Here is a 13,727-nt window from a genome sequence, read left to right on the forward strand (position 1 = left end):
TGTAAACAGAATCAGCTTAGCAAATCGCGACTTTAATTTTCTGAATGAAAATAGAACAAAGATTATTTCTTTTATTATTCAAAGCAAATTGTCTAAACCTATCTCTCGATTGCATAAAACTCTTAATCCTTTAATCCTCATCAAACAGCGGACGAGGAAATAAACTAAAGCATAACACCAAATAGCTAAAATCGCTGCCACATTGTACGCTAAAGAAAATCTCGTTACAAGTAAAAATTGAGCAAGTACTGTATTGCTGAGCGAGGCTATTACGTTAGCAGAACGTCGGATAGTCTTTGCGCGACGTCAACGTAACGCTAGCGCGACGTGAGCGTGACGATATCGTGAGAGTGCCGCGACGCCTCGGTCAAGGTCAGTGAGCGCCGTCTCCGCGCTGCTGCACGGCGCTGATGGTCTGCACCACGTTGATGATGAAAGAGGAGCCGTGCTGCGCGCCACCGCTGCCTCCCTCGAACGATGACTCCCCGTTGCCGCGGTTACCGTTATTGTTAGGATCCTGAAATATAGTAAGTAGTAGTATATGATATTTGATGTGGTAGTTATAGATTTAAGATAATAATTAGTAGTACTCTTTACTAATAATCGGTACCTGTCTGACGTAGGGCTGCAGCGCGGTGTCGGGGTATGGCGTGCGGATGAGCGTAGTGCCCTTGGCGGCGGCGAGCAGCGCGGGCAGGTCGGCCCCGCCCGCGCTGCTGCTCGCCACGCCCCCGCCCCCGCCTCCTGACACGCCAGGCCCCGCCCCTAGCCCCACCACGCCGCCCGACGATGAACTGCTGCTGTACACAAATATAAATATTTTAAAAACTGTCTTCTGACATAAAAAAAAAATAATCAACGATTCTTTTATTCGAATTCGTTTTTGTTGTCGGCAGTCATCGTGTGTTTTTAAATAAACAAACAGTTGTTTACAGCATATAAATTTTATAGCAAAAAGTACAAACTTGTCGTTGGTGTGTGCGGCGGGCGAGGGCTGCACCGGTGTCCAGGTGCTCTCCATCGTGTCCTCGTCGAGGTCGGCCTCCGCGGGACCCTTCGCCCCCTCGCCGCCATTCTCGTAACTAAACAACAATGGATAGAACAATGAGTCGTGTATTACGCAAAACACACGTTTGGTTTTGCAATGACAGTTTACCTTGCAAGCGTAACTTACGGGCAATCGTGTGACTAAATGGTACAATCATCACTTGTTAACTACGTCAGTCAGTTTTTTTTTATAGTTAGGTAGTGAATGTTTTAGTGAATATGTTAGAAGTAGTAGTTACCCGTTGGGGAGGGGCGCGCGACGCACGTAGGCGGGGTTGTTGTAGATGCGCGCGGCCTGGCTGCCGGCAGACTCGCGCGCAGCTTCACGCGCTGACCACTCGCGGTCCGGAGACGACTGCTTTATGAAAGGTGACGAACACTCTGAAATACGTTACAAGTTGTAGCTGCATTTGCCTGTACACAGAGGTAGATAGCGTCTCCTAAGATGCTTACTCGAATATAATATTGATTGACCTTACTATGTGCATATCATTTATAAATAACAGAATTATGATTTCTTCTAATTACACATCATTAATTTATAATTAATTTGAACTTCTAAGTTATTATCGAAATTTTAATATACTATATATTGTTCCAACAATAAGCATTTAAATATACTCTCTCCGTGTAGCAAGGACATGTTGGGGGTATATAAAGTGTTAATCCCATTTATCCGATGCGAACATGTGTTGCAGCTAGAATCCTTTGAACAGCTCTATAAATATATCTATTAGGATAAAGTGTATTAACCCGGGAAGTGGACATTCAATGTCAGTAAATGTGTCCTCACTGCTTCAGAGCTCTTAGTGCACGTGCGTTATTACTTAGCATATTGTATAGGCTATGTAGCATGCATCAACGTATGTTACACACGCCTACAAGGGTGGTAAGAATAGATCCTAGTATTACGACCCTTGTAGTTATTTACCACATATAACGCTCCTATTTACACACAAATATGAATTGCTTTGTAATAATTATAGTTTGTTTGTTGTAAATGAAGTTACCTTCATCAGTAGGCTGGTAGTCGTTGTCGTGTGCGGTGGCGTGCAAGGGCGCGGGAGCGTGTGTGAGTCCGGGCGCAGGACTAGGTGCAGGGGGTGCGGGCTGCACGGCGGTGTAGAGTGCGTTGTAGGGCGGCGGGTGCTCCGGCGCGCTCGCAGGCACCACGCTGCGCTCACACCGAGACTGCATCGACGTGCTGGTGGCTGCAATATACACAATACATGTATCCTGCACTATGTGTAACTGAGAGGAACTTTTGCCGTCTCAGACTACGTTAGAAGAGCTTCCTAAACTTCTTCCCAGATCGAAGCATTGTTTCCTTTATCAATAGATAAAATAAAATTATGACTTTTTAAATTTAAAAGAGCAGAAAATCAAGACAACACAGTCACATTACTAGTGAGCTTACATAAATACATAGTGCAAATTTTTGTAAACCACTAGCAAAAGTTTGTCGACTAATCTAATCTATGGCTAAATGTTAACTTTTCAAAAAATCTCTTTACGGAAATAATAGTAGGGGCGGTACTCACAGGCCAGAATCTTCAGAGTATCTGGGTGCTTGAGGACGTACCACACGATGCCACCGAACAACAGCAGGAGAAGCAGGCAAAGCAGCGTCACCAGAACCCATCCATAAACTGGGAAGCCCTCCGCCTCACTCGCGCCTGCCCCAGGGCCCTGCTCACCGCGCGGCACACATGCCGAGTTAACGTCGCCACGGTGATCGATCACCAATCTAACAACATGAAACACCATGAATGGATAAAAATAAAACAATTGTTATATTTGATTTAAATACCGTACTAACGGTAAGATCAGTCCTTTGGCTACACCTATATGAAATGTTAAAAGCGATTACATGAAAGCTTAACTTAAAGTGCTCACGCAAATTCTAAGGCATTGGTCATCGAAATTGTGTCCGCAAGTCTTAAATATTTATGAAACTTACCCTTTATAGCAAGGTCCGCAATCAGAGACAGATTTGATGCAGGAGGACTGAGAGGGCAGCGATTCGCGCTTTAAGTCCTCGCAACGCAGGCACTTGCGGCAGTAAAGCAGGTCGGGCTCGCAGTAGAAGCCTTCGGGGCAGTAGTGGATGCCGAGGCTGCAGCCAGTCGGCTGCGCCTCTCCCCCGGCCAGGCACAGGCACACAGCGGCCAGCGCCGCTAGTGCCCTGAGACAAAACAAAAAAAAATGAATGACATGAACGTTACTTTGACAATTTATTATTTTAACGGAGTCGAAAGGGTTGGGTTTAAAGCAATAATTAACAAGTACAACTTTAACAAAGGACAAACAAATAAGGAGTTATATCAAATTTTAAACTTAATATTATACAGCTCCTAAAGAATCTCATTTCATATGCATAATACTTTCATTAACTTCGAGAATATTCGTTATGGATAAAAGATATTTTTGCAAACAAGTCTAGTGCAACAAGTGCGCACGAGTGGAAAGATGACTCATTGTAAAACATTACCGGTCGCCGCCGCCAGAGCTACCAACCGGCTTATCTCCATTCTATCGAGATCGGTGCATGCAACTGATATTATTCGCGCAAAAATTCTACACTGAAGCGAAATAATTAACAGACCAGAGATGACGTGTGCGTTTATATTTATTGCAAAATGCAATTGATCCTAAAACGTTACGAAAATTTTATTACCATCGGTTTAAGTCAATGTTTACATTCAAATAAAACTCTGATAAACAATTGATATTAAATCATTTCACACTGATAACAAAGCTTTGTAGTTGGGTAAATAAACAACGCAATTAAGTGACGCATATGCTAAGGTCAAACTAATGTGGAAAAACGCATCGCAGTTGCGCGTATTAACAAAGAAATCATATCTCCCATGATAAGACACATCTTGTAAAATAAAGTAGAAACTATAAAGTAAGCTTCTATTTACAAACTTATACATTATTAGAAAAGTAATCAATAGACAAACAAACGGTACACTATATTTTTTATATGTAGGTAGTTACGATAGAAATTATGATGACGTCAATTAGGCGATATGACATTACCCTGGTCTTCAATGTCGGCTGCACCTTATCTCACCCTCAGTGCGAGTTTTGTAGCGATGTTTATTACAGCCTATTATGTTGTTGCATTAATTGCAATTATGCGTATTGATTAAATGGTACGTAATATGTGGTTGGATAATTAGTAACGTTAACGGTTGCATGTTAGAGTAAACATTGTGTTTATATTAAATTAATGCGAAACATATGTCGATTCTCACGGTTATTAAGTCGAGTGTGCTAGTGATAATGACCTGAATATGACATACTACTCTCAATTAAATTGCGTTGCCTTCCAAAAAAAAGTTATTAAATTATATAATATAATAAATCACTTCATTGAACGCTAATTCTGTTTCCATTCTTTGTTTGATTAATTCACTTTTCAAAATAAAAAAAGAATATACAGAATTAATTGCAAGATCAACAACAATTAGTGTTTCCACAAAAACCGCAATTGATAATTGTCTTCTGCGTCATTCAAGTTCAAACGCTGTACCTGCATGACGGTACATGAGTCAATGCAATCGCATTCTGGCGAGGACATCCATATCCACCAACACTCATCTCTAACCTTCGCCTTGGTACAATAAAATTATCAGTAAAGGCAAATCCAATTCGTCATTGTATTTTTCTAAGAACGACATTTGCCAAAGCACCTACGGATCCATAACCACAATAGTGTGTTTACGAGACAATTTAATTTAAAAAGAGACGACGAGAAGAGAAAAACTATGTATGTAGTGTTATTGTTACTTACAATAGACAATATAAAGTGCATAGAGTGCAACGAGCTTTAAGTAACAAATAGCACGGAGTAGCTAATTCAATAAAAGGAAAACACAAATAATTGAAACTCAAGTTGAGGTGCACAAAAAGACTAAGACAATAAAGTAGGAGGGAGATAAATAGTCGCGAACGCGCGCGAGGAAGCAGGCCCAACAACGAGTCGTCGATCTGCTTATTCACAGCACTATTTTAATTTATTCTAAACTAAATCCACACGTGTCCTTTACGCGAAGCTCGGGACTAAAGCGGTGGATGATGCAATCACTGCCGTCGAAAGCTGTGATTAATAACTAAAATAATTATGCATCCATAAATGAAAACGATTATAAAGTTATGATGTTGAGATAAATTTTAAGTCGTAATAACGATGACAAAGGTTTCAGCGGTGAGGTTTGTTTATACGTTCGTATCGAGTTCCAAGAATCAATCGAATGAAAGATAACGAAGTATTGTAGTTTGTAATGTATCCTAAACAAATACAGATATTAAATTATGTTTATAATACATAATCTAAAATTACAAGATTATCAATTCAGAGTTTGTTGTTGTTTGCTGTCTCTGAGTTCTGTTTGGCTCGTGTCCATCAGGTCGACAATAGGTCGCCTAAGGCCGCTATAATATAGGACTCTATTTTTTTATCGTAAACGATTTTTATAAAGTTTTATGTTTCGATTGCTATGTTACAACTACTATAACTATATTAGAGAATCTACTTCGACATAAGGAAAATCTAATTAAAAAACCTATGTTAATAATTAAATAATCATAATGTAATGCAACTTATAATTCGCATAATACCTAGGTACCTACTTACCATGATAATACAACACTCAAAAACATTTTAAAACGCAACAATTCAGTATTGTCCCGATAATATAAAGAGCGGGAATGCAGCAGGCAGAAACTATTGGGTCCGTACAAGTTGGGACATGTTATAATTACAAGCAGGCGAGTGTCCCTATTTACCTGCGATCATGGACGAATAATACTTCATATTAATATGAATAAAGGGTCACACCGCGCGTTGACAAGTAACTACCTGTTTCAGGTGCTATTTGTTCATGAACTATAAAAAATATATTTCAGTTTATTAAAATGTTTTGAAATTAATCATTTTAAAACAATAAAAACTAACCTAATTCAAGATGAATTATGTAGGTAATGATGATGTCGATTGTTTGGAAATTTCATGAAAGTATGGTATATAATAATTAAATAAAAGTTTACCAACATTTTAATGAGCTGGATTTCAATTTTCCTTAAAAATCGGCACGAAGTTTTCGGACAACCCAATATATAAAGTGTAAAGTATAGAGATACAAATAGAATCTACATAACTCTATTGTTACACATATGTAGTCATGTAAATTGTTAGATATTATGCTTATTATGCCACCTCGTAGTGTCGGAGATGACTTGCCAATAACCTTGAAGCTACGCGTACTTATTATTGCTTGAACAAATATCGATGTGGGAGGCAAACATAACGAATATCACATATTCCTAAACAACGTATTCATCTGTAACCTTGAGATCAACTATATTTTAGTGTTTGTATACTGTTGATCGAATGAATCTATAATGGATATTGAAAGTAGGACTTTCTAACATTTTTACTAATACACACACAGAGGTCAAAAATTCAAACATCAGCGTAAGTTTAGATAATTTACCGTGTGTAGTTTAGTTAACCAGTGTTGTTCAGTTACCGACATTCTTAATTTTTCATTATTATTGCCTATTAATTCTGATTGAAGTAATGAAATAAAATTGTCATCTTTCTCAAAGGAGTACTATTAACTACCTAAAATATGACCCATTACTAAATAAAATTAACGATTAAAAACAAAAACTTATACAATCATTACCGAAATACCATTGAGGTATGGTGATGTGTCAAAAACCTATAAAATAACAACAAAAAAACTGCATCCTCCTCTTTCAAGTTGTTCAATAAAAGCACGGCATGGAGGCATATAAATTGTTAGCGATCGGGCGAAAATACCCTAATCCGGTTTTTGCTTTCAATCTCGAGATGTGGTCCTTTTTTTTCTCTCGGCTAGGGAATACGCGGTGACTCATGCCTTCGCCCGGTCGTCGTGCCTAGCACGGCTTGTTACGAACATAGCCGATCGCCCCGAACTATATACGAACAAACATAAATATTTCGATAGCGCGCGCGCGCAGGTTAAGGAGAGGGGAGGGATCATTGGTCCACAATATAATATTATGACGCAATAATTATATACTGTTGCAGGTGGAAAATTAAATTAGTAAAAATTAAATAGCACCATAATAAAAATAGATTTTTTTAAAAGGATGTTATCTATATTATTTTAATAAACTGGTCACACACAAAATTTACATAATATGCAAAAAAATAAACAAAACAATAAGATAAATGCAACAAAACTTCATGAGGCTATATAAATGTGTAAAATTATCAAAGCAATCAACCCCAATGAGGCTCTAATTTTTGGAAAATCAACGCATGAATGGTGTAATCAACAATATAATTTAGTTTCCACTGTTGATACACTTGTATAATAACATATTGCCATCCATTTCATTCATTTTGAAAAACAAATATGAAGATATCCCATCCCACACAGGGTATTCCAGTGTTGTTTACATTTTTCCATTTGTAATCCAGTGCTGAATTTCACAGCTGGACTTGAACAATGTAAACCAGGTGTTATGATTGAAAGCAAGTGATTGCTTTAAAGCAATCACATTTATCTCTACTAATCTCCTACAAATAAGCATATGTATTTGAATTTAATTTGAAGATATTAAAAGAAAATGTGTCACTATTATAACCACCTTAGTTCTTTTTTTAAACTGGTAGTAAGATAAAAAAGGGTTCTATCATATTAGTGTTAAGGACTAGATTTTAAAGAAAGATATGAAAAAAATATTGATGCATTGCAATTATTTATGTGCTGACTTTGGAATATACAAATCATGAAACCTTTATTCTTGATTGATTGAAATATAATAATGAAGGTACTTACACAACACCTTGTCAACCAAAAGTATGATTATAACTCTCATATATTTTTTTCATAAAATTTGATTACTATAGTAGTGGTATTGATTACTTAATTAGCTTTTTCCACAAAATAAGCAATTACAACTGTTATTTGGACAGCAAGTTTCTATATTTACTTTGCATAGAACATTAGGCATATTGGATAATAAATTCTCCAATAATTTGAAGTAATGCAACACAGGAGTACAGTAGTTGAAATTAAAAATACATTTGTAAAATTAAAAAAAATATGGATGCGAAATGGTGGGAAGCTGTAAACAGTGATTGTGTATGTTGTAAATTAAAACAACATAGGTCTTTAAATAATTAGATTAAATCTATATACATTAAATATAAACATAAATATACTGAAACTTATTTTTAGAGACAGAAAAAGTAACTATATTAAAAAAAACGAAATATATAATTTAAACCTGGGCTTACTACTTGAGATTAATATAGCTGTAAGTTTTCTATGTTGTAAATAAATAGATAAAAAAATTAGTAACTTAAAATCTTTAACAATGACCTAACACTGTGCCAATAGGGTTTCTTATGTGTTATATTTTTATTCAAAGATTTTGGTCTCAGAAACCAATGGTTAGCCTTACAGGAATAAAATAAATACACTTCTTTGACAAGAACCTAAGTTTTATTAGTTTGAATTTATAATAGGAATGGAGAAAATACTCCATATTATATATTTTGTATCATTTCCAATGTAATCATAAATGTTATAAACAGTAAAGTGTAAAGCTCTTGCTCGATCTGAATATTTACGAGTTAAAGAAGACCGCATGTAATTGCACTTTAAATAAAAAAATAATTAAAAAAATGTCAAACATTTCAGGAAAAATCACGTTCATACATGTTAATACAAGATTGTAGTAGAAGTTAAACTAAAATCATTACAAAAAAATTTACTTTCATATGTTTAAAGTAAAATTGTTAAGTACTAGATTCTAAACTTATTATAAAAGTACTTACTGTGTCATTTTTAATTATTTTCCAGCGAAACAAACGAACAACTATGGGACAAACACCAACCAAAACACAACACAGTCACTTAAAAGTATTAAAATGTGATTATAAAATAATTAAACAGTGCAATTCAATGCGAGGATGTAATATAACGAATCACGATTGAAAAAAACTTCTCACACGACCACCTCCAATACAAATCTCTTAACAAATGACAATTGGTTACTGTCAGCAACAACTTTATTTTCCAAAATAAAAAAAGAAAACAACCTGCTTTCCGATATTTACGGACAAGTCAAAACATGTTGAAGTTCTTGTCCTCCTTGTTTAATAGTATATGGTAAAGTGAGATAGAATGAAAACAAATATGCTGATATTGCGTTTGCGACATGAACTTAGTGCAGTTTGTGTTTTTACATCTAAAGTCACAGTAAACCTGTTACGTAATTAATAAATCTTAACTATAATACTTTTAATACTGATTCCTAAACATATAAATTGTAGTAGGATTTTGATTTAATTTATTTATAAATAAGTTATAGGTATTTTTAATTAAAAATAAGTATAATTATAAAGTACTTTAAAGTTAAAGTAGTGGTATAGAGATATAACAAAATATCATATTATATTTAACTTATTTGGTAAAGAACAGCGAATATTTCTCGGAGCAGTGTGCAATTCAAGCGTAATTCTAATTATATACTCTTTGCGTAATTCTCTCAAATTCTTTTTGCTGACTCTACCTTAAATCTTTATGTTTTTCAACTTATTTGCTCTTTGATTTACTTGATCTTTAAAGACATCCAACCAATCATCAAACAGTTTCTTAGATAGCCAAGCACCAATCGACGCTTCCATGTCAATTGTCAATGTCATCCAAACGTCATCCCTCATGTGATGTCACCAAAGTCAGGACAGGATAAAAATCAATAATAATTTAACTTACCAATACCCGACTCATTGCTTGCCCCGATAGTGACCTACTATTAATAATCACAGAAAACAATGGTGTTTTAACAAATTCTTCATAGGTTTTTGTTTGTTTGAGTGCATATAGTGTTTTAAGTAGTTTTGAGTTCATTTTGTTAATAATTTTTGCCTCAGTATTTGTCGGCGACTTGTTGCGTCGTAGTTGTATTTTTATATAAAATTATCACATAATATCATTACATTTAATTCATATTGCTTTTAAACTAAAATCATATCCGTACATTATAAACACTACGCAGGTTTATTGTACGTAGTTCGCTAATGGACCCAGTTGACGCCAATAGTACAACGAACTTAACAGACATGCCACCAGTAGAAAGAACATCAGAAACTTCGAATCTAGTAGCACCGAATTCAGCATCGTCACCAAGCTTCTTAAATCTAGTTAGCAACTTCTGTGCTCTGCTGTTCAATGCTATCATACTTTATTGCTGTTTTAAAGATGGTGTTACTTTATTCTCATTTCACCCTACCCTGATGTCTTTAGGGGTAAGTACAAATAATGTGTATCATTTGTTTGATCTTACACTATTTAAATAATGCATTATTTAACTTTTTGCACTGACATCAGCCTGTACATGTAACAATAGTTTTAAAAGGAACCATTTACTTCCATTGTAACAATATTGTTAATCCAAGGTAGAAATAAAAAAGTCATAGGTGAACATTGTGAATTCAAAATGCAATTAATTGCTTGTTACAACATATAGTGCTAGGAAATCATAAAGATTAAATTTAATTAAAAAATATTATTAAATTATAACTAACATTTTTTATTCCAGTGGATCATACTAATGTCATCTGCAATAAATGCAATAACTCCGGGAGATTTTGCAACTGAATGGATGCCGATTCGTCTCCGTAGTGCACGTCACTGGCTTATACAAATGTTAGCTCTCATTATTATACTTACTGGGTTTTTTGTAATATTTGCAAACAAAATTATCAATGAGAAATCACACTTTGTCACCTTACATGCAAAGTTCGGTATAGCCTCTTTAGTTTTTATGTGTATAACATCTTTGGGAGGTGTTACTGCTCTTTACAGTTTGAAGCTAAAGGACTACATTGCACCAATTTACACAAAACTATTACATGCAAGTGCCGGCCTGTTGACCTTTACTTTGGGAATAATCACTATCTTACTTGGTACTTTATCACGCTGGTGGTCCTTTGGTGAAATATTAAGATATACAAGTATGATTTTGGTACTTTTGGTCATGTTATTCACACTACTTCGACCCAGTCTCAAAGTGTATTTCCGTCTGAAGGAGAGACTTGAAAATATGAATTAATATAAAATGTATTTCCATGATAAAAAATAACGACTTTGGCAAGGCAAACTGGTATATCTGATTATATTTTAAGAATATAATATGATTATTATAATGATGTAAAAGTTTATTATAAATTGTTTACATTTATTGTATGTTAGTATATTTCCTATTAGAATAGGTGCTATGTTGATAATAAAAAGCTTTACATGTGTACTATGCATATAGTGATTATTGCTTATATAGTAGTTTAGTGAAGATTAATATTTTTCTTGAATATTTTCCATACTATAATCTAAGTGGCCCAATCTTAATAAAAATCATAGTTATCAGTGAAGAATTACTTTTTATATATAACTGTGTTTACAAATTATAGTACAATATAATGTGATTTAATTTAAATAATCTATTTTTAGTATGTATTTACAATGGTTTTTTTTGAGAAATTTTATGATACAAGTATTCCTTTTAAGTAATCTTATTTATAATTTACAATACAGGTTTTATTGTGTATTAGATTATAAGTGTATTTTGTTTAAAAACATATGTTTCATTTGTATTGAAACATTGTTTGTCTTAATGATTATTTCATGTTAATGATCTGGTTGCAAAGCAATTGATGAATTTAAGACTTGTTATTTTTATTTTGTTATAAAATTGTATAGAATAATACAAGAAAATAGCGCAAAACTAAATATGTGCAATGTATACTTATTTAATGCCAAATTAATGCAAATAAATATATAATTTTAAATAGCGCGAAATGAAATAGCTATTATAAATACCTATTTTATATTTCGGAATTATATAACGTGTAGCGAGTTTCGAAAAGAATATTCATGCCTTTTCTACGTAATTTGAAATAGTGATTTGTGCCAAAAAGTAGATCATTGTAGTTGTAGGTATTTAGAAGTACCTACATAAGTTTAGATATGTTCCTTCAAAATTGTATTTACCAAATGTTTAATAGAAAGCATGTATCGTAGTAGAGAACAAGTTATTATATGAATATATGGTGTATTGAATCTGACCAGTTGTCTTTTAAATTCTATTCCCTAATTCGACTACACAAATTTGAAATCAATTGGCTAGGCTTTTAAAATGATATGAACATTAGGTAGGGAAAGTTCCTTCTAGACATCCCATTAGCTGGTAAATCATGAAGTTATTATTTCTTAACTCATATGATTTACCTAAACAAGTTTAACGCCATAAAACAAGACAAACCCACATATCAAGCTGTTTAGTTTGGATTACTTTTTAAACGAAAAGATCTTGACCTAAAAAAATATTGAGGGCCTATAATAGTAACTTAAAAAAAATCTCTGGATTCACTGTGTTAACTTTATAACACATGGCAATAAAAAATCTGTTTTTAGTAAATTTTGGTAATTTTAGAAAAACAGGTACATGGTAACACTGTATCCGTGGTTGTACAAAAATAAAAAATTAAAAACCTGTGAAGTGAGCTGAGTATTGTTTTTGATTTGATTGGAACTATAATAGTCGATCTTTCTCGATTTAATACAGATTTAAATTCAAAGGTTTCAAAATACGCAGCAGCAACTTATAGATTAAGGTAAATAATTCGTTTCTGCCTATTTATATGTTTTACCTTATAACCTGGATGAGGTTTAAGGTACCCGTACCCTGAGCTCCTATTTATATTTTATGAAAATGGCGTCCTATAAATTTAATATTAATTTTCTTTTTAGATGCCTGTAATTAAACTTCAATCATCCGATAACGAAATTTTTGACGTGGATGTTGAGATCGCAAAATGTTCTGTAACAATAAAGACGATGTTGGAAGATTTGGGCATGGATGATGACGAAGAGGAAGTCGTGCCTCTACCAAACGTCAATTCTGCGATTCTCAAAAAGGTTATTCAGTGGGCAACCTATCACAAAGATGACCCTCCATTGCCAGAGGACGATGAGAACAAAGAAAAACGCACCGATGATATTTCATCCTGGGATGCGGACTTTTTAAAAGTTGACCAAGGCACATTGTTTGAATTAATATTGGCCGCTAATTACCTTGACATTAAGGGCTTGTTGGATGTGACATGTAAAACTGTAGCAAATATGATCAAGGGTAAGACACCTGAAGAGATTCGTAAAACCTTTAATATTAAGAATGATTTCACAGCTGCTGAGGAAGAGCAGGTCCGCAAGGAGAATGAATGGTGTGAGGAAAAATAAACCTGATGGTTGTTAATTTATTTAAAGTATATAAGTCCCAGGTTAGTCTTTTGGATTAATCTAAAACTTAGTATTATTTATGTTAAAAATAAATACTGAAAATTCCATGTAATAGTGATGATTGTTGTTATATTACAAGGCATATTAGACTAATATACAATGTATAAAAGACATTGTGTTATAAATATTTCATTCAGTTTTAAATTACTAAGTGTATGAAAGTCTAAATTATCCATAATTATCTTTGTGCAACAAATATAGCTTATCTTTTTATTTAAGTATATGTATTCGTCACACTGCTTTGTAACAATACCAATGTAAGAAAATAATTAAACATGTCTTTCAATGAAGTCTCTTAAATTTTTACTT

The 13,727-nt window shown here is 34.1% G+C and overlaps 2 protein-coding genes across 2 annotated transcripts; both read left to right on the forward strand.

Annotated features, from left to right (window-relative positions):
* The first annotated feature begins 9,763 nt into the window (after positions 1-9,763).
* On the forward strand, positions 9,764-12,181 carry LOC106123272 (cytochrome b561 domain-containing protein 2-like). Its single transcript, XM_013319507.1, has 2 exons — positions 9,764-10,369; positions 10,663-12,181. Exons 1-2 carry the CDS (start codon positions 10,142-10,144, stop codon positions 11,173-11,175), a joined length of 741 nt encoding a protein of 246 aa, XP_013174961.1. The 5' UTR covers positions 9,764-10,141; the 3' UTR covers positions 11,176-12,181.
* Positions 12,182-12,604: 423 nt separating this feature from the next.
* Positions 12,605-13,720, forward strand: SkpA (S-phase kinase associated protein 1 SKP1-related A). Its single transcript, XM_013319955.1, has 2 exons — positions 12,605-12,733; positions 12,870-13,720. The coding sequence occupies exon 2, from the start codon at positions 12,870-12,872 to the stop codon at positions 13,356-13,358; it is 489 nt and encodes a 162-aa protein (XP_013175409.1). The 5' UTR covers positions 12,605-12,733; the 3' UTR covers positions 13,359-13,720.
* The last annotated feature ends 7 nt before the right edge of the window (positions 13,721-13,727 follow it).

Source organism: Papilio xuthus, unplaced genomic scaffold, assembly GCF_000836235.2.
Source record: "Papilio xuthus unplaced genomic scaffold, Pxut_1.1 DF826115.1, whole genome shotgun sequence".
NCBI classification, from domain to species: Eukaryota; Metazoa; Arthropoda; class Insecta; order Lepidoptera; family Papilionidae; genus Papilio; species Papilio xuthus.